Genomic DNA, 20,755 nt, shown 5'->3' on the forward strand with positions numbered 1-20,755 from the left:
CGCACCGCGCACCTTGGGGGCCTAATAAAAATGCAGCGAAACTTGCGAAAGCTCTGAAGCAAAAGTTTTGGCGATGATTGCGTATACTTAATATCTAGCTTTTGAGGCTGTTGCGTATGCTCAATGTGTGAATAACTCGGGAAATATGGAAAAATAGCTTCAGTTTATCTAAAGCAGGAATTCTCTCTACTTCAATTGGATAATCTATGCAAATGCTGATATTATTTACTTGCCAGGAATTTACTTAAATTCTGAAATTCTTTAACAAGCATAAGAATAAACGAACTGTTAAGATTTTTTCTGTATTAATGCTTCCGCAAAATTCTTGTTCATTAATTGAATTGAATGATTTTTTAAATTTTCCCCTCAAGACAAACATGTAAACTTTGATGCAATGCAAACGCTCAAAAAATGTCTTAAAATATGCTTTGCATAGTGAATTGCTCAGCCATCTGCATAAATGGTGTCTGCAGTCGGCATTTTAATGGCTTTGTGAGATACACTTTGACTTAAACCTGCAAAGGTCCTGGCATCTACAAGTAATTCAATTAAATTTACATGCGTGCGCACAAACAGACGCTCCAGAGTGGCTCAGAGGCAGTGTGGCTGTGGGTGGTGGTCGACCGGGGGGAGGTGCAGAAGAAGCAGAAGGTGACCAATTTAATAAATTTTCCACGTGCCTGCATGCTGCCCGGGCAGCTCGGCAACAATAGGACAAAGCTCTGTGGCAGAGTCGGATTTCTTCATATGCTAATTGTATGTGAGCCCGGCATCCAGTTGCTATGACGTTGACGTCAGCAGCTGACACCCGAATTAGGATGCCCCAAATTCAATGCATAGCTAATGAGCGAGCATCCCATCCCATTCCGTCTAGTCGACTCACTCGCCACGTGCTGCACGCTGCTGGCTAATTAAGTGCGATGCTTAAGCTGGTCAGTTGCTAAGTGAAACTGATCTGCAATGCTTCACTCCTCTCCCTTGGCCAGCCAGGAGTTTCAATCTGTGTGGCCTTGGCTCGCCGTGCATTCAGTTAATTCAACAAGTTGGAATCTGTTCATGGCTTATAAGCAATGAACATAAAACCAAATTAAAAGTGAAAAGTATAAAATAAGCTCATCAAATTACATACATGAGCCAGCGGGACGGTAGCTGAATGCCTTTCTCGAAACAAACTCGTATCGCCGGGCCATTTGCAGCAGGTGCAGGCGCAGGTAAGATAAACTCAAAGCCGCCCATTTGAGAGAAAGGCAAAAAATAAATGTAACCCAGCTATATATATACATATATATAAAGTACGGACAGACAAACTGTGGAAACGTGGGCGTGACCTGTGGGCGTAACTGTGCTGACTAAATACATATATAAGAGAGCTGCTGCAGCACGAGCAGGAGCAGCAGCAGCAGCAGGAGCAGCCGGCCACCGGAAAAGTGCGGAACTTTAATTAAGTTTTGGTTCTCCCAGCTGACTGACATCTTGAATTACAAATGAAAAACTTGTGTGCAAACTACAGGAAAACCTAAAAGCAGAAAAAGAAAGAGAAAGAGAGACAGATATATATATATATAAATATATATATAGCAGCAGGAAAAACTGGCAGCATAATAACACAGCGAACTAAAGGTGGAATGGCAGCGGACAAGAATGTGAATAACTTGCGTTTGGACAGACAAACCGACTGACAGCCAGAAGAAGAGAGTGCGAGAGGGACAGACTGAGCGACCCGGAGATAGAGCTGGACAGAGAGAATTACTGAGAACCTAAGCAGGCCAAAATACATAGCAGTAGTAGCACTGCCCCAGCTAGTTAGCCATTATAAAAGCAGCTAACAGTCGCTAGCGGAAAGGAAAGCAGCAAAAACGCAATGATGTCGCCGTACACTGTGACAAAAATCACAGTAGGTACATGTACTTCGGGGAAATGCCGTGAATGGAACAAACGTACAACAGTAGCCAGCTGAATGGAAAATTTTATATTCATGCCGCAAGGAAATGATTACAGCCGAACCAATTCAAGCAGTAAGTAGTCGACGCAAAGATACCCTGCATTAAGTACAGAGAACCTGAAATTAAGGGAGTATTGTAACTATTTACTATATCTCTATTTTGGTATTATTTATTATATATATTTTTCAACTTCAGAGATTTGCAAAATAGGTATAAAATTTATTTGAGAAAAATATCATATTCGAATAAAAATATTTTATAAAATATTCGTATTAAAAAAATATTACAATAAATCAGGAAAATTACCTTGCAGCAGCCACCCCAGCTATAGCTCAATTACAGGGTATTTTTAGCTGACTAACTTGTCAAATGAATGAATGAGGATTATCGCTGGCCTAAGCCATTGGATAGACCGCATTGGAACTTCATCATCAGCGATTTTGCTGGCAGCTGGCACTGCATTCGTTGCTCCAATTGCAGCTTGATTTTGCGCTCTGGCTGCGCGGGAATAGTTGAGGAGGATGAGGAGGAGGGGCTCGGTGCAGGCAACCAGGAAACAGATGTTTGCAAATATCTTGAGAAAAGTTTTGGCTGAGGTATTTAAATAAAGGTGCGCTTCAACAACTTTTTCGACAGCCGCAAAATTAACAAAAAAAAAAAAAAGAGAATAAGAAAAAGAAATCAAAGCGAAGAAAATATACGAAATGCGCAGCAAAAATAAGAGGAAATAAAATTGAAAATGTGCGGAAAAGGGAAAAGCGAAACCAAAGCTATTCAATTGCATCATTGAATTGCCAGATTATTCCAAGGCAGAGACTTGACTGTAATGGAAATTCAAAGGATATGCCAGTCAAGATCTGAGCTCCTAATGGCTGTCATAGCATGTGAACGAACATACATTTAGATATATGTATATATGGTATTTGAATATCAGTTCATATCTAAGTGAACAATGTAATGGGCTATGCGATAGCTGTCTGTGAATATTAAAGAAATGCGTAAGCCCTGGGTGCATTGCGATGCGAAGCATGATGTGAATAATTATTAAAGTAGTGCAATGTAAATCAATTATTAATTAGTATATATTCTAGTTCAATTAAAAATGAAAGCTGCTTCATGTAAATTGATTACAAATTGTTAGAGACTATAATTTAATATTATTTTTACTATTTCCTTCAACTCTTTCACCTTTCCTTATTCCTTTTTATATGAAATATTCTGTCTTTTCATTTTTACATCCTCACTAAATAAATTTGTACACGAATTGTTTTCAAATGCCTAACAACAAATGATGCGCCCGAAAAACAATAGCGACACAAGATTTGATTCACGTTTGCCATAAAAAAGACGTAAACTTGCATAAATCAAAGACCCAATGGAAAAATTTGTATGTGTTTATTTATGGTTAAAGACTTTCAAACTCATGTCTCTATCTCTCTCTCTCTCTCTGTCTGTCTCTCCCTCTCTCTCTCTGCTGGGTAAATAGAAATTGGCATTTTGAGACGTGGGGATGCCCCACACACATCGTTTAAGTGGTTCAGTGTCGGAGCAGCGCATCAAAACATTTTATTTAGTCATAAAAATCGCGTGCGTTTAACTCAACAATTGCATGGGTGAGACTTCCTCGCCCACAGTTCGGGCACATGTTAAACTGGTGGGCGGGTGGGTTTTTCTCGCAGGGAAAATCACATTAAATCACGGCGTGAAAGCATAAAAGGCGCTTCGCACGAAATTAAAGGTAAATAAAATGTTTATGAGTGGAAAGCAATCGTTCATATGATTTCACATTTGATTGAATAACATTTGCACACGCTAACGCCAGCCTCTGATTTCTGGAGTGGGTTCTGCTATCGCATTGCTATATACATACATGCACACACACATACATGCGTGTGTGTGTGTGTCCATATCCAGGCACTTGCTTCTTTGCCAAAGATGGGCAATAAATTCAAACTTGTGCACATAAATTTTTATTTCGATTTGCTGAGCCGCCCACGCACCCGCACCCGCACCAGGCCACGCCCCCTTCCGCACAGTGGCTCAATTTTATGAACTGTGAATATGGACGTCACGAAAAGACCTTTTGCTCCGCAAGCCCATCTGCCAGCAGGATGCGGTTGAAGGTTGCAGGATGCTGCCTGCCTGCCTGCCTGAATGTCTGCCTGGGGCGCTGCAGTGTGGTGCAGTGGTGCGCCAGTGGCATTCGGCATCACAAATTATTGCATCCGTTCGTTGCTTGGGATTACGTTAAGCGACGTTGTTGTCTGTCAATTGACTTGTCGTGTCCCACCGAAGGCGTCTCTGCGCTCCACGCTCTGCTGAGCGCTCTGTCTCTATTCAGATTTCTCGAGATATTCCACAAAAAGACAAATTTCTGAGGCCAGCTCTTGATCTAATTTTTGGCCACGGTCGACTTGGCAAACGAATGATGATTCGATTTAAATAAAGAGATGCGACGCCCATTCATCTCATATTGCTGAAGTTTTCTCTGAATTGACTGACTCCAATCAGTTCCCAAGCTCCATTTTATTTACGTACATAAAAATAATGAAAAAATTCGCTTTTATTGCCTCCTGTGAGAATTGAACTCACGACCCCTGGTTTACAAGACCAGTGCTCTGCCACTGAGCTAAGAAGGCCGACGATTGGGATCGCACAGCTTTGGTGTAAGAGCGAAAACGCATCATTAGCTAAGTGCTGGCGCAGATCATCAAAGCAGATATTAATTAGTTAAGTGCAACTTCTTGATAAGCGTACAGTGCGTCAAATTTAGCAGCGCATACGCCACGAAGCTGCTTCACATGCGATATTTGATAAGAGCGAGAGAGTGCTCGAGGCGCAACTGCTCGACTAGATGATACCCCCGGCCGAGTTGGCTGAGCAAATATTGAGTTTCCCTATTTACTAGGCACACGCTTATTGGACAGCTCGTGCAGCTCTGCTCTTGTAGGGTGTATATGGGCTTTGCTATGGGTTATTAATGGTTGCCTGACTTTTCTCCAAATGCAGTTTTGTTTGCTTGTGTAATAGTCGCCTTCATATGCTTATATTGTGGCAAAGCAGCGGTCCATTGGTTCATGCTTCTTTCTACGGATCTACGTTACTTAAGTTACGTGTTAAGAACAAAGTTAAATTTTCAACTTTGCATCGCTAACAAGTCAAATTTAAATTCTGACTGACAAAGGGATACATCGGTTCAATTCATCGTGTAGGTAAAAACTTATATCGTGAACTTACATTTTTTTTTGGCTTAGGATAATCAAAAAAGTTTCTTTCAAACTCGAAATAAGCATTTAAAATAAATACGCAATTTTGTGTTATTTTATTTTAATTTTTAAATTTATTTAAGTGTTGAATGTATTCAATGCAAATGTATTAGCTTAACAACACTGTTAGAAAACAATATAAATAGCCTAACCATCTGATATGCACAGGAGGACTTATTGATCAATACGCAATTGCTTAAATTCATAGTTAATGAAGTAGAGTAAAAAACAAAATCCCTTTCCAAACTCCCTTCTCTTAACTAAAAGTGTTATATCTTTATTAAATATATTAATGAAATACATGTATAATTTTATTATTTCTTAATAAGCTTACAAATTTCTTACTCGCAGTTAAAGTTGTAGCAATCTCTATAATAAGCTGTAATATTCTATTAATAAATGTACAATATTATTTACCAATTAAATTTATAGTAAAAGTTATTTGTTTATTTCCTAATTAAAATCCGACTAGTATCCAAATACTAATACTTGCAAATAAAGTTGGATATAGTTTTGCGTAATTGAATTATTTGTTGATGGTAACATTAGTTGAATGGGCTTTGGCCTTTGTCCGCGCGGCCCTTGAATAAGCTTCTAAGCATATATACATATACCTTGTAGCTCGTATTATCCGTCTCTATCGATGCGTAATTGCGTGCGCCATTGAGCCGCAACGTTTCATGTGTGCATGTGCAAGTGCGTGTGTGTATGCGTGTGCGTGTGTGCATGTGTGCGTGCATTTCCCTTGCTTTAGTAAATTGCCAAATCAATTGGCTGTGAGGAATACCCCCCCCCCCCCCCGCATGAAGCCAATAACAGCACCTGTGCATGTATTTTGACAGCCACCCACTAGGCATCACCCAGAGCTTTTCATTAGCCAACTGTCGAGGTGTAAAACATTTTCCCATCTGCGGCATATCAATTTCGCCTGTTGCATGTGACTGAAGGGTAGCAATTAGAGCAGCCCTGGTTAGGGGCCGTGGGCCGAGGGCCGAGGGCTGAGGACTGCATTGAATTGGCTGCTAACTTGAATGCACGCAGTAATTGACAAATATATAAACGACTTTTCCGCGCATTTTCCTCTCGGGCCATTCAAACGTAATTGGAGTATTGCATTCAGTTAATGAATTCACATTGGATTGAATTGAATTTGTGTGATAACGGTAAATACACCTGTCCCAGCATCGCACCCAAACGCATTGGTGAGCATCCATTAGGTATCCGACATCAGGCATTCAGATGCACAAAATACTAAAACAGCTCACTCAATTTGTGTGCAACGGCGTCGATAACTATTTGGCTAGTTAAACAAATTAAAAAAAGAATTATTAATATTTTGACTTGAATTTTACATGAATAAAAGCTAGGCTCTTCAAGTATTAAAATGAAATTTTATATGAAATGCTTAAGTATATTATTTTGCCTTGAATTTAATATTATCAAAATCAAAGCTGCTGAGTTTTAGTTGTCTTGATTAATTTGGTTATAAATATATATATGTCGAAGCAAGTAGTATTAATATGTTGGCGCGCACTGTAATTGTGCTTACTACCTGCTCGCATATTTTCCCTTTTCTATATGCCTTCGTACTTATGCGTGTGGTTATAGTGTCGGTGTGTAATGAGGTTATATGAGTGTGGTTGTAGTTTTCGGCTGAGTTGTAGGAATTGATTTCATCATATTGCATCAGCCAATATTTGCATGTTGTCGCTTAAGAAGTACCGTTTTAGCGGGGCGACAGCGTTGTGTCGCTGTCGCCGAGTGAGGTTCGGGAGTAGGCACAAAGAACAATTGAGAGACACAAGTTAGTTGCGTCTAGGATTCAAGTGCGAACGAAACTCGCTGCGCGAAACGATGACCGATACTAATACTGTTCCGACATATATGTATTAACTGAATTTATTGCTTGGTTAATTATCACAGTTATTTATTTATTTATTTATGATTATAAATTTTATTTATTTTTGTTTTATTTTCTTATGATATATCTTCAGCAAATGAGTTTATTAAGTTGGTCGTATATGTTAATATTATCTAAAAATTCCTTTCTATCTCCTATCAATAGCTATAGATGAATAAAGATTATAAATCAATTATATTTTTTGTTCATATAAGCTTAGCTTATGCATCCTTATATGTATATGATATAACAGAAACTGCATATCATAGCTAGATAGATTCGTGTATGTGAATTCTACAAAACACAAATTGTAAAACCTTTTCAAATTAAGTCTTTTACTACCTAACACACAAGATTAACTATTGAAGACTTCAAAAAATAATTTGTAATTCAATTTTAAAATACAACAGTGTCCCAAGCGAATAGATAATCAGCAACAGCAGCAGTCAGAGTTAAAAAGAGAGAGAGAGAGAGAGAGCGAGAGCGAGTAACCAAGGGAGCCACATATAGTAAGTAAGAGAGAGAAAAAGAGAGAGAAAGATAGAGTGCCTGGAATAACAGTGCCCGCAGCCAGACTTAACAAGTATTTATCGTGTTTTTCAATATTTTTAATGTCAGTTTAAATACTTGATGCGATTATTTTTCCAGCGATTTTGTTTTGCATACACCCCAAATGCTACGCCGCGAACAGCGCCTGGGGGCACGCTCCAAACTTTTCAAGTGCCAAACACACGCAAAGTTTTTCCGAACATGCAGCGAGAGACATAAAACTTTTATGCAAGTTATTAAAAGTGCAATGTTCGTGGGACGGCAAGGGGCACGACGCAAAGGATGAGCGTCAACGTCAAGCGAGTTGCTGGAACAAAAAATACAAAAAAAAGCGAGCAGGCCGCTTAAAGCTGTAGCCGAAGTTTCAATGCCCTTGCAGTTGAATGACTGGGAAATATTGCTCTACAGTAAAACATAACTGACATTTTTTATATGAAGGTTTTGGCAAATGGAAACAGTTACAATTGCTGAGCTTGTTTATCTTGATTGGCCAGATATTACCATAAAAAGTGTCTGCAATAGAGAAACAGATGAATATGAAATGAGACTCTATACCGACTTGGCTTTTTAGCATTCATTTATTTATTTATCTAGAAGCTGAATATAATTTAAAATTAACGCAGACTTATAGAGTGAATCAGTGGCTGTAGAGGCCTTTGGCTGCTTTAGTATTTAGTTTATGTAAGAGTAGTAGATCAAAGTTGTCTGATTGATGAAACTAACATGCCCTTCTACTAGTGGATACCCTAGGATACCCGTCATTACTCATTATCAGCTTCTTAATATGATGTGCCTCTAAATTTTACTCTGTATAGAGACTTTGGCTCAGATATTTGAATGAGATAAACTAAGTTGTTCGAGGCATGTATTAAATATTAAAGTTAATTATTGAAAAGTTAATTATTAACCTAGCCAGATATATTATATAAGTCGCTACTCTTCTATCGTCACGCTCAGCCTGTGATTTGTATAAGAATATATGTGTTTATCTATAGCGTCTTCCGGTTATTTACATTAAACACAACGCTACGCCCTGCTCACCCATTCATGGCGTATGCAGGGTATCAGAAAAAAAGGCGAAAAAATGACTCATCTGGCATTCAATAAATCTTAACGCGTTTTTGCTGCCAGATGGCCGCCAGTTGCAAGCCTCGAGCTGTGCTACAGACGGCCCCCTAAATAATGACCGCGCAACGGCGCCAGTTTGTACATTGTTATCTGCTCAGGGCGAGAGAGAAAGGGAGAGAGATAAAGAGAGAGAGAGAGAGAGGGAGGGAGACAAGTTTGAGGCTGGCTGCAAGGTGCACGCCGGCTAAAAGTAGTCTTGCATTCATTATTCAAACGCATTAACTGAAGCTGAAGTTGGCCGGAACGAGTGCACGACAATCTCATGATATCCTTGACTTGGCATAACTTTTGCGCCAAGACGGCAGAGCGAGTCCAAGCGCCATCCCAGCACACACACACACACACACACACACACACACACACATACACCGCTGGCGCCGTCGGCTGCACACAGAGTGGTGGCAAAAGTTGCCTTGCTGCACTCGAACAATAACAGAGCCAAGTATTTAAATGCAAATTAGCCCCAAATGATGCAATCATAATGCGGGGCTACTTGCCTCTGGCAATTGCTGCAACTCCAGTGGATGCCCATGGATGGCCCCTCGACTCCGCCGTCCATGCCCATGCCCATGCCCATGCCCGTTCCCCTTTTCAGTTTTTAATTTCAACTTGGCGCTCATTTAGCACAATTTGGCAGGTTTTCCTACGTTTGCTGCCGCTGCTGCCCCTGCGCCAGGCCGAAATTAATTTCCACCTTTTTTCCCCAGTTGTTATGACGGCCGTAGCGGGCCCCGGGCGAGAGGTTGGGGCCAGCTCGTTATGAGTCCGGAAGATAAATGCATTTCAACACATGTTGTTGAAAGTTAATTTTCCGAAAACGCAGCTCATTTCTGCTAAGTGCGCATTTGGATTTCTTTCGCAGTCATTTTCCTTGTTCCCTGCATTTTTCTTTGGCCCATCCTTTAATGCGCGCAAATGTGTTTTTGATTCCAGCAACTCCGACTGTAGCTCTAGTTCCTGGAACACTGCAGTTGCTGGCGCAGCTCTGAATAGCGCTGCAATTATTTTATTTGTTGCCTTCTGCTTAGTTTGTTATGTCCCGGCTAATAACAGACTTTTACCTTGACTTTTGTTGCATTCTGATGAATTCTATTATTTATTAATTGGCATCACATACTATTTTTAATATTGCTGAATAATACTCTAGAATAATAATCTTCTTTAAGCATATGTAATGATAATAATGATAATAAAATATATTTGTACATATCTTTCAACAATTTGCTCTCGCTTTTAACTTGAACAATTGGCCAGACGCTTAACCGAGTAAGGCTAAAAGCCCCAAAAGCCAGAGAACACATGGCTAACGACTGTCCTGAGAGTTGAAACAATGAGCTAAGAGCAGAGGACAAGCGTGCGAGCTGACTGGAAACTTGAGTCTTATAAACGGCATCAAATTTAAGTGCTGTGGATATTCCTAATTAACACACACACCCACACACACACACACACACACATACATAGATGAATTGATGCTGTGCATGTGGCAATAAAAGCAATTTGCAAAATTAGAAAAAAGAACTAGACAATGCGCAAGTTGAGCATGCTTAGCTCCATATAGTTTTTCTGTGTTTGTGAGTGTGCATGTGTGTGTGTTCTTTGGCGTATTTCGAATGAGGACATTTTACTATTTACACAAAATTATTGTAGCAGCTACATGCTCAAGCGATTGTCTGCTTTTTATATGAGTGTCAGGGGAGTTTCTGAAGCTGCCGCCGTAACAGGGGGCGTATGCGCAACGTGTGTGTCGGCAGTGTGTGGAGCACTTTAAAGTTTGGCAACTGTCTGCTTAGCATCTGGCATTGAACGCTTCAGAACACACTTTAAAGTCCATTAGCGTCGAGTGGCTGGACAGGCAGTAGGGCGGCTACACTCGAATGTGTAACACGAGGCGTATGCGCAATTTGCAATTTGATTTGAGTCATGCTCTGGCCATGCAATTGCAGCTCAAACTGTCAATACATGTACACATATACATTCATGCACATACATATATGGGAGTATACACAGCTTTTCAGTTCACTTACAAAAGCACAAGATTTGTTTGTCGTCGCTATTGTTGTTTTTATTTGCATTGCTATTTTATTATTTCATTTTATTTCATTTTATTTTATTTTATTTTATATATCTTAAAGTCAGTGAAGCAAGGAGATTGTATTTTACATATATTTGGCGCTTTGTGTCAATCGTCTGACATCGAAATCTCATTCTTCTCTTGTCAACCAAAAATATAAACAAAATGGAGTTGCAAAAACTTGTCAAAAGTAAAAACCCATTCCGCAACCCTCTTAGAGCAGAGCAAAAAACATTTTCTTTTTTGTCTCCTATTTTATGGTTTCGAATGCTGTTTGCCTTTGCTGGCGCAAACAAGACGTAGCACTGGCAAAAAATATCCAAGAAATATAATATTGCTGCAAATTATCGCACTACATTGCTTATGGAAAGCTTTTACAGTTTTTGCGAAGGAGCTCCGACAAATAAATACATAATTTATTATTAAAGAGCGCAGTCGTATCCAAAGCAAAATATTTATCAATTTTTTTACAATGATTTGGCAATAATAATCCTGTTATGGTAGACTACAATTTTTTTAGCTTTTAATTGGAAAATGTAGAGCATAGACGAAAATGCAAAATAATTGTATTGTATTGTTTTATTTATTACTGTTTTTGCTTGCTAAACAAAATAAAACAAAAAATATTTTCAAATAATTCATTTTATATAAAATGTCTGAAATATAAAATGAATGGATATTATAAGTGAGAGGGATAAATATGAATATTTGACTAATTAAATGCTTGTATAGAACGACTTTCTCTGCTCAGGTGTATGTAATTGATATGCCAATAATTGGTTTAGTTTTTGTATGAACTAGACCTTTAAATCAGAATCAAATGTTTAAAGTTTTCTACATCAGTGGTTATATATATGTCGGCATTCATTTAGTGAGAATTGCACTACTACTACTGGCAATCAAACCGAAACATCTTACTCGTAAGCATTTCATCTCATTTTCATAAAGAATCATCTCATACTTGTTCAGTATCACACGGCACTACGTTAAGCAACACTTATCTATCTGTCTCTCTCTTTCTCTCTCTCTCAGGAAAATCATAAGTCATCAATCAGTTAAAATTATTCTACCTCTACTATAATTCTCAGCCTTACATCAATATTACTACAGCAACAGCTGAAGATTCCGCTGTAACACTCTGCTGTTAGAGCCTTCTGTTAGACTCTGCTGTTAAGCGCTGCTTTTAGACTCTGCTGGTCCACACTGTTAACAGACTCACACTCTGCTGTTAGAGCCTTCTGTTAAACTCTGCTGTTAAGCGCTGCTTTTAGACTCTGTTGGTCCACACTGTTGACAGACTCACTGAGGCTCTTACATTCTACTGTTAAGCTCTGCTGTTAGACTCTGCTGTTATACACTGTTATTGGGCACTGCTGTTATTCACTGCTGCTAAACACTGCTACACTCTGCTGTTAACTCGTATTATATATTAGCTACAGCACATATCACTTAGTCACTTAGAGAGTAACTCCTAATCGGCATTATCTGCTCAACGAGCAGCTTGTTGCTGTCATTAATATTTAATTGAAACTAATTACAGCTCCAACTCCTAAAAACGAAGGCCGCCACACTCCATATTTGATTTTCTCTTGTATATAATCAATTACATTCATTACCGATGACTCACACACTCTCACACTCCCTCACACACACACACACACACACACACACTTTTATGTGGTATCTAATTGAAACATTGTTATGGCTGTGGCAGTCAAGTTGAAGTACTTAAATAATACGCATATCGCATTTGGATTTGGAACAAGGCAATCGAATCAAGTTAATCCAATTTTATAGCGCCTGACAGCAGCTCAGTGTACGTGCGGGAGTGCGACTGTGTATGTGGCGGATCCTTTTGAATGTCGTTGGCGTTGGCGAGAAGACGAATATAATATATTTGGAATCCTGACTGTCATCGGGGTCGAGTCGCTAACAAATTTCCAACAATGAAAAAACAATGGAAACACAATTTGCCATTATGCCGGAAATCTTCGATAATTTCAAATAATCCACAAACACACACACACACACACACAGAGACAGAAAGAGAGAGAGAGCTAATGCTTGAATGGAAGTGCTGAATCAATGCTGGGCTCGCGGCAATGTCTCACACAATCAGCACCATAGACGAGCAACAACAACAATAGCAACAACAACGAGAACAACAAGCGGAAGCCAAGGACATAAAGTGTCTGCGGTTTTTGCGGGTCCGCGCAGGACTTGAGTGAATGAGCGACTGTAAAGGCGACGCGCTGCTTGCACTGGGTTAATGTCAGTGCGACATTAGAGGCGACCGAAGGGGGCGACTATAGAGTGGGAGGGGCAATAATGTTGCCTGGTTGTGTCAGCATTGGCATTGAGAGGCCAAGAGCAGCGGCTCACAAAGTAAGTAGAAAACTTTTGCGATTTCTTGAAAAACACACTCACTCATACACACACACACACACACACATACACAGAACTTTAACATTTACTGTCAATTGCTGTTGTTGTTGTTGCTGCTGCTGGAACAAAGTTACAAGCAGCATTTGAAACTTATCGCCGTCAAAGTCAAAGTCGCCGCAGCCGGTGCGTATGAGTAATTTTATGAACTCCACCTAAATGCAATTGTTGGCTCTGCGCTTTGGCTTGAGTCCAGCAATTTAGTGTAAATATTTTTATTAAATATTCATAACATACATTTTTTTTATTTAATTTTTGCATTTGAAACTGCGCAAGAAATTAGACTCGAGGTCTCTTATATTTTAGATGATATTTCGGTTGAACTTAATTATTTCATAATATAAAATATAGAAATTTAATTCAAATACAATATCGTAATATAGAATAAAATAAAAAAAATATAAATAAAATAAAATAAAACGCAAAGAGCAAATAATAAATCTCATGTCTTACATTCCGAAATCCTGTTTACCAATTGGACGGTCATAAGGAATCTGCGTCTCAGCACGCATAAGTTGGAACGACTTGTTGGATTTCGGCAAAGTGTGAAGGAATATTAGCTTGAAGATGTGCACATGACAAATCTGAAAACTTTTCCAGCCACTTGGTACAAATAAAGTTTTATTTAAATTTGTTTGCCACAAGAAACTTTTGCAGTCGCCCGCTGTAATGCTGCATATGAGTGTAAGTGTGCGTGTGTGTTTGTGTGTGTGGGTGTGACAGTATTTTTTTGGTGCGCCAAGTGCGGAAGAGGGAGATGAACTTGTGACTTGAGGCAACATTGTTTGATTGCGGCTTAGGCATTTCTTGTATGCCGCTGCACATTTTTGCCAGCTAATTGTGTGTGTCCTGGCCAAGTGGAAGGATGCGACAAGAAATGGCTAAGCCATTGCGCACACACTGCTAAAGAAATGCACAAGGAAGAAGAGAAGCGCGCATCCAGTCATAAATCACAATGGATACATGCATAAATTATGGCCTGGAGCTACGAGAGCTGCAGAGCTGGAGAACTGGAGTTGTGCTGCGCTTGCAAGAAATCAAATTGGACAAAAAAAAAGGGTTGGGAAAAGAAAACAGAGAAAGAGCGAGATAGAGAGAGAGAGGGAGGGAGAGTGAGGGGCAACGAGCAGAATGAAGCGATGTTTAAGGATTTAACGAGAAAAAATTGCTGTCACGCAGATGCTGGACGCATCGTTTTAATCAGTCGGGCGACAGCCACAACCTATCCCTGCCCCATACCCCCTCCCCGCTCAACTCCACCTGCTGCGCTTCACAGTTTGCCGCTTCAGCTTCAGTTGCGACGCGTAATATTTTGTCCGGAGCAAAGTCAACAGTCGGCACTTGGGATTGCGTGGCAGCAAGTAGACAAAGCCCGACAAGTAAGTGGAAGGATGATGGTGAGCGGGGGGGTGCTGGCTGTTTAACAAGAGGGGGGTGCGGTAAAATTTACATTGGCGCTGCAAAGTATGCAACGCATATTTTTATTCCACTTCTGTTTACCCAGTGCTCGGCTCAGTGGACCAAACATGCCCAATGCCACAGACCCACACCATTTTCGCATTTTCCCGATTCGCGCTTTATTTGCGCCCGACCGCAGCATATACAAAGAGGAATATATATACACTATGTACAACGCTATGCCTTGACTAATGCCAAAGGCGAATCATGTGTCCTGTCAAAGTCTATCGTTTAATTATTGGTTTTAATGTTAATATACTTTTATTTCATAATTTGTTTTAATGCCACAAACGATGTCAAAGGCTGAAAACATTTGCAATTAATTCATAATTGATTAATTTGTTTGCCAAGATTTAAATGCACGCTGAATTTGAATAAAAGTTGTCGATGGCATTGGACGGTCTCAAATGCAGGACTCGTTGAATTTGGGCAGCTTCTCGACCTGGACGCCAATGATGCGCAGCACCTGCTGGGAGGCGAAAATGCCCGCGCGAATGCAATAGTCGACCGGCATGTTCTGCACCAGCTGCGAGAGGTAGCCGCCCACAAAGGCGTCGCCGCAGCCGTTGGTGTCGATGACCGACTTCTTGTCGATGGGCGGCACCGGATACTGGAGCACCTTGTCGTTCTCCTGGAAGCAGAGCACCGGGCAGACGGCATCGGTGATCAGGATGATGCGCGGCCGACAGTTCTCCTTGGGCAGGGATTGCAGCCGACGCCCCACCTCGAAGATGTCCGTGGTGTTCCACTCGTGCATATTGGCGTAGGCCAAGGCCTCCTGCTTGTTGCCAATGACCATGTCGCAGTAGGGCAAGATCTCGTCCAGATGATTCCTGTGCGACTGCAGCACGAACACGGCGCTGAAATTGAGCACGAAGTAGCGGTTCGTCTCGCTCGAGAGCTTGGCGACGCGGAGCACGGTCTCCGGGGTGACGGCTATGAAAAAGCCGGTGGCATAGAAATACTTGGCATTTTCCAGGAGGCACGCATTCTCCTCGATATCCAGCCACTCCGTCGTGAAGAGCGCCGCGGCGCCGAGATTGGCCACCACGGATCGATCACCGCCCGACATGATGACGGCGCAGGTGCCCGTCGGCATTTCCTCCTTGATTTGGTAGCGCGTCTCGACGCCATCGGCTAGCGCTCGCTTGGCTATCGTGTCGCCAAACTTATCCCTGCCCACAGCCCCGAAGAAGGCCGCCCGAAAGGGCTTGCCCACGATCCACTGGAAGATGCGCATCGAGTTCTGGCAGGCGCCGCCCGCCGCGTACTGCACAAACTCCTGGTTCGTCAGCTCCTCGAAGAGGGGCATGTGGCTCTCATCGGCTATGATGGCCGCATTCGATTGTAGGTCATACTTCTCGATCAGCAGAGTGTCCTCCACGGTGGTGGTGATGTCCAGCAGCGGATTGCCGAAGCCAACGAGCACGCACTCCGGTAGATCCATTGGTTCCTTCGAGCCGCCCTTGATTGTTGCGTAAATGTCCTTCGAGGTCTTGCCAATGGCAGCTGTGCCCATCAAACTACTGCCCCCCTTGATGAGATAGCTGCTCCAGTGCTTGCCCTGCTTGGCTGCCGGTCCTCTACGCAATCCGCACAACACTAATTTATTCACGAAGTATCTGCGCAAACATCGCATTGTCCTACCTACTCTCAGCAACGAAACAATACTTGGCACATTTCCTTTTACGAAATCAGAAGCGGAAAGAAAACACAAATTTGGATCTACCGAGCGAGCTGCCAGCCCACAGACGATTGAAGTACTTCTAGCCCAGCATTGACGGCAAATACAAATGTTTAGTTTCGCCTTTTAAAAGCTAACTGGATAGAGGTTTATATTTACAAAAATATAATGAAATAATTGAATGGAGCTATAATTTTTTAGACATTATTTAATAATTCGCTCTTGAAAAACTGCATTGTATTATCTGCCTAGTTTACTTTATAGCTGAAGCTATCATTTATTAGATTTTCTTTGATAATTCCCTCCAATGGAACTGTTATATGGGGTATAAGATACCCTTTCTCTGAGTTGATTTTCCCAGTTTAATAAATATTTTTTATACATATATTATTTTATGCACATATATAGATTTTATTCCCCATTGCTACGTTTTCTGACTTGCTCTAACTTACTTAATTTATATATTTACACACATATGTATCCCTCACTAACATTCCCTACAGGGTATAGCCTAGTCGTGGCTGTGCTGTGCAGCGGCTTTAATTACCCGCATAAATCAATCATGTTATATTAATGGTCGGTCCATTTAATATGCTATTAATTACATTTGCATTTTGTCGTGCATTTTTATATGTAATTTAAGTGCCATTACGACGGGCACGTAGTCCAAGTGGGCGGGGCAGGGTGGGTTCTGCTGGTGGCTGGGTGTTTCTGGCTGTCGGCGAGGTGTGAGCAGTTTTATTTTCATTTGCTTAAGGGCGGCTGTGTGGAGTGGGTAGGTGGGTGGGCTAGGTATTGCTGGTGGGGCTGGGAATCGGACGTCATAATAAAAATGTACGTCTTGTCAGCTGGCAGCGCGTTGCGCTTGACGAGCTGAGGACGCAGTTGCGGCCACCCGGAACGTCCTTGCCACGAGTGGGGGCTGTTTGCCGGTTGGAACAATGGCATTTGCAGTGCTTTGCACAAGTTGCCTCGCAACAGCAACAGCAACAGCAGCAGCAGCCATACAGCAATGCAACTGAATGGAACAACAACAGCAACTGCAACAACAACAACAACAACAATGGCAATGGGAGTGGCAGCAGCAGCTAAAATAACAATAGCAACAAGCGTCGCTTATCGCCTGCAAGCGCCGCAAAGAATGCAAGCGGTTTTTCACTTTGCTGCTGCTTCACTTATGCAGATACCCTGTAACTAGTTAAGCACTTGAGATGAAGCAGGCCGTGCTCGCCTTGAGAAAGGTTTGAGCAGCAATAGGCTTAAGTGATAGAAAAATGTTGCTAAACATAATTTTGAATTTTTTTATTATAATTAAATTCGATTACATTTCATTTTTGTATAAATAAATTGTCATTTAAATATTACAAAATATTTAAAATATTAAAAAAATTAAATATTGAACATTATTTTTTATTTATAAAAAAAATAATAATAATAAAATGTACACAATAAATAAACAAAAACGTTAGCCAAAAATTTTATTACACAGAAATATAAATATATAAAAAAATAAAATTAAAAAAAAAAAAACATTGATAAAAATTAAAAAAATTGGTCAACAACTTAGTTACAAAGAAATATAAACTGATAAGAATAAAAATAAAAAATAAGAGAATATGGTTTAAGTCTCGAAAGGAATTCACTTCAGCCACATGGAAAAAAAAAGTTATTATCAGCTACAGCTAAATTTAAAAAAATTGTAAAAAATAAAAACCGTCTAAGCTAAACTCTTGCTACATTTGCATTCCAAGTCTGTTAGCTTAAGGAATTCACAGTTGATGAGAGATTTCCAGGATATGAGCGTGCTGTTAATACCTGTTCTTAGATTGTCGCTTCCTGGGTAAGCACTTGCTTATGTGCGAACATTATTCTTCGTCGTGTGCCTTTAGTAGACCGCAGCAGCAGAGGCGAAGGAGGTGGAGGAGGCGGAGCCACTGATGGAGGCAACAACAGTTGTTCGAGAAGCCCAGGATGGGGGCGGCTGATGCTGATCTGTAGCTGGAGCTCGACCGCAGCGGCAATGCAGCTGCATAATGTGGCATGTGGTTAGCATTAAAAATGATATGCAACATGAGCTGCAGTTGCAGCTGCAGCTGCGTGGGCGCGGGACTTGCGGGTGGCGGTTGCATTTTGAGGTGCCGGCAGTCAGTGACAGCCGCATGGCAATTATAATCCACACAAACAGACGCGAGCAGCCGCTGAGCCACTCACACCCACCGAAACACTGGCACGCACAGCCAGCCGAGCGTATGTGGCTTAAGTGTGTTAACTGTAGCTCAGGGTGTCAAGCGGGCGGGGCGGGATTTAGGGTCCGCACTGGGCGTCCGCAAGCAGCAGCAGCAGCAGCTGCCACTGGCACACAATGAACACATCAACATGACACTGTCGGCCTGACAAAAGCTTAGCAGCCAGCTGAGTGCCAGTCAGCCCCAAGCCAAAAAAAAAGAAATACTGAAAAAAATACAGGAAAAAGTAAAAAAAAACCGAAAAGTAAAAATGAAAACAAGACACCAAGTCCATTCGCATATGTATGTGCAGCACATGACTTCAGCTCCCTCAGCCACCTACTGGAAGACATTCACACGCTTGACGCGTTTTTGATATCCGCTTCCGCTTACGCCTGCGCTGCTGCCTGGGCAACAGAGATTGTTAGGTAACAAGCTTTTTATGTGATTACCTTTACCTTCTGTTAGTTTTACTATAATTTGGCCTTTACTTTTAACGAGATTGTTGCCAGATTTTCATACACGACAGCATGAGTACATCCTCTGGAACTGAAGCTGAAGCTGAAACTGAAACTGAAGCTGAAGCTGAAACGTGCCGCATTCAAGCATAAAATGCAGGATGTTCCTGTCCACCACTGCTCGCACTCACCTTCACATTCACATGCCCATTCACATTCATTCGGATGAGCTGGAGTACTCGGATGCGTGTACGACTACATGTACTCGCATTTCCATTGTGCTGCATCTGCTGCTCACTTCCCCATAAGAGCACAATGCCAAAAGTACCCTAGTTATAACAATAAATGCGCAGGTTTCGGGCTTTCAAAAGGGATTAGGTTCGAGGATACAGTGACTGTACTTAGTATTTAACTAGGCCTTTACCTTGGCACAACCTCATCAAAATTTGCTGCAATTCTGTTTTCAGAACATTCGACGCCTCGTGCTTTATTGAAATATAAAATTCAAAAATTACATTATAGCGCCTATATGCTCTCTGGATTGCCAGGTTTTAAAAAGGCCTAGAAAACACAATTCTTAGCTTAAGATTTCATCGAAAATCGCATTTAACTTGCCGGCAACGTGGGATCCAAGGTGAATTTGGGTAGGAACAGACGGCATACCATAAGCACGATGCTTATCCCTATAGTGATTGTATTTACCGACCACCGAAAGACTTTCAGGTAATCTACCATGGCTTCCGGTGTTCTCTATGTCAATCGATTTCCACACAAAATTACAATTTTTATTTAGTGATTCCAATATGTCAGCTTTCTCTAGGGTCTCTTGATTTTACACTTAGTTTTGTTTGAAGTGCAATAATTAATATAGGGTGTTTATAGAGTAATCAATGTATCGAGTGAAATTCATTGAATTCCCTTGATGATCCCAGTAGGCTTATAAATTTCAAAAGCTGTCATTTGATTTCATTGAATTTCCTTTCGCTGCAAAGTCTCAATATTCATTTCGTCTTTTCACACTCGGGATGCCGTGACTGTCTAAATAAATATTTGAAAAATAAATAATTTAATAAATCAGGCTCGAAATTGAATATTTCTTTTTGTGCAAGCCTCGCGAATAGAACTTTGTTTTTTTGCATTTCTCAATTGAAATAGAGTTTGCTCGGTTTGGTTAATCATGTCGCACTACGCGCCGTTCATCAAGCCCTACATCGAGTACAATCAGTTCGGCTGGGGGCCCTGCGATGTGTCGGATATGGAGGTGCCCTATCAGCCCTTCTGCAAGAGCGACCGCTTGGGCAAGATCAGCGACTGGATGATGCCCGTGCAGGACCAGAAGTACACTAACAGGTACGCCTCGACCTTTGGCAGCAACAACAGCCAGTACGCGTACTTCCACGAGGACGACGACGCCACCTTTCACCTGGTGGATGGGGGCAATCCGCGTGCCATTAAGCCGTTTCAGCGCAATCGCTATCGCCCCAATCAGCGCAACAACGTGCGCATCCATGGCCGGAATGTGCGTGGCAATGCGCTGAGTGGTGTGGGTCAGAGTGGTGCCGGTGGCTCTGGCGGTGCCGGTGCGGGCAACAAGTACGGCAAGGGGCGCGACATGCGGCGCGGCTACA

The 20,755-nt window shown here is 41.4% G+C and overlaps 2 protein-coding genes and 1 non-coding gene across 3 annotated transcripts in view; 1 reads left to right on the forward strand and 2 right to left on the reverse strand.

The window, feature by feature from the left end:
• Positions 1 to 4,510: 4,510 nt before the first annotated feature.
• On the reverse strand, positions 4,511 to 4,582 carry TRNAT-UGU (transfer RNA threonine (anticodon UGU)). Its single transcript has one exon. It is a non-coding gene; the product is annotated as a tRNA-Thr (tRNA).
• Positions 4,583 to 15,002: 10,420 nt separating this feature from the next.
• Adk1 (Adenosine kinase 1) lies at positions 15,003 to 16,556 on the reverse strand. The gene has a single exon (XM_018113400.3). The coding sequence runs from the start codon at positions 16,397 to 16,399 to the stop codon at positions 15,164 to 15,166; it is 1,236 nt and encodes a 411-aa protein (XP_017968889.1). The 5' UTR covers positions 16,400 to 16,556; the 3' UTR covers positions 15,003 to 15,163.
• A 3,666-nt stretch (positions 16,557 to 20,222) lies between these two features.
• The window catches only part of eIF3d2 (eukaryotic translation initiation factor 3 subunit d2), a 1,846-nt gene continuing 1,313 nt past the window's right edge, over positions 20,223 to 20,755 (forward strand). The window contains exon 1 of the mRNA XM_018113399.3: positions 20,223 to 20,755. This exon is cut by the window's right edge and continues 933 nt beyond it. Within this exon, the coding sequence (XP_017968888.1) occupies positions 20,305 to 20,755 (451 nt within the window). The 5' untranslated portion in view covers positions 20,223 to 20,304.

This window comes from Drosophila navojoa, chromosome 2 (genome assembly GCF_054131105.1).
Source record: "Drosophila navojoa isolate 15081-1374.11 chromosome 2, UAZ_NAV_1.0, whole genome shotgun sequence".
NCBI lineage: Eukaryota > Metazoa > Arthropoda > Insecta > Diptera > Drosophilidae > Drosophila > Drosophila navojoa.

What these genes read in the sequence shown, in the direction of transcription:
- Adk1 (XM_018113400.3), bottom strand. Translation starts at nt 16,399, where the DNA reads ATGCGATGTTTGCGCAGATACTTCGTGAATAAATTAGTGTTGTGCGGA.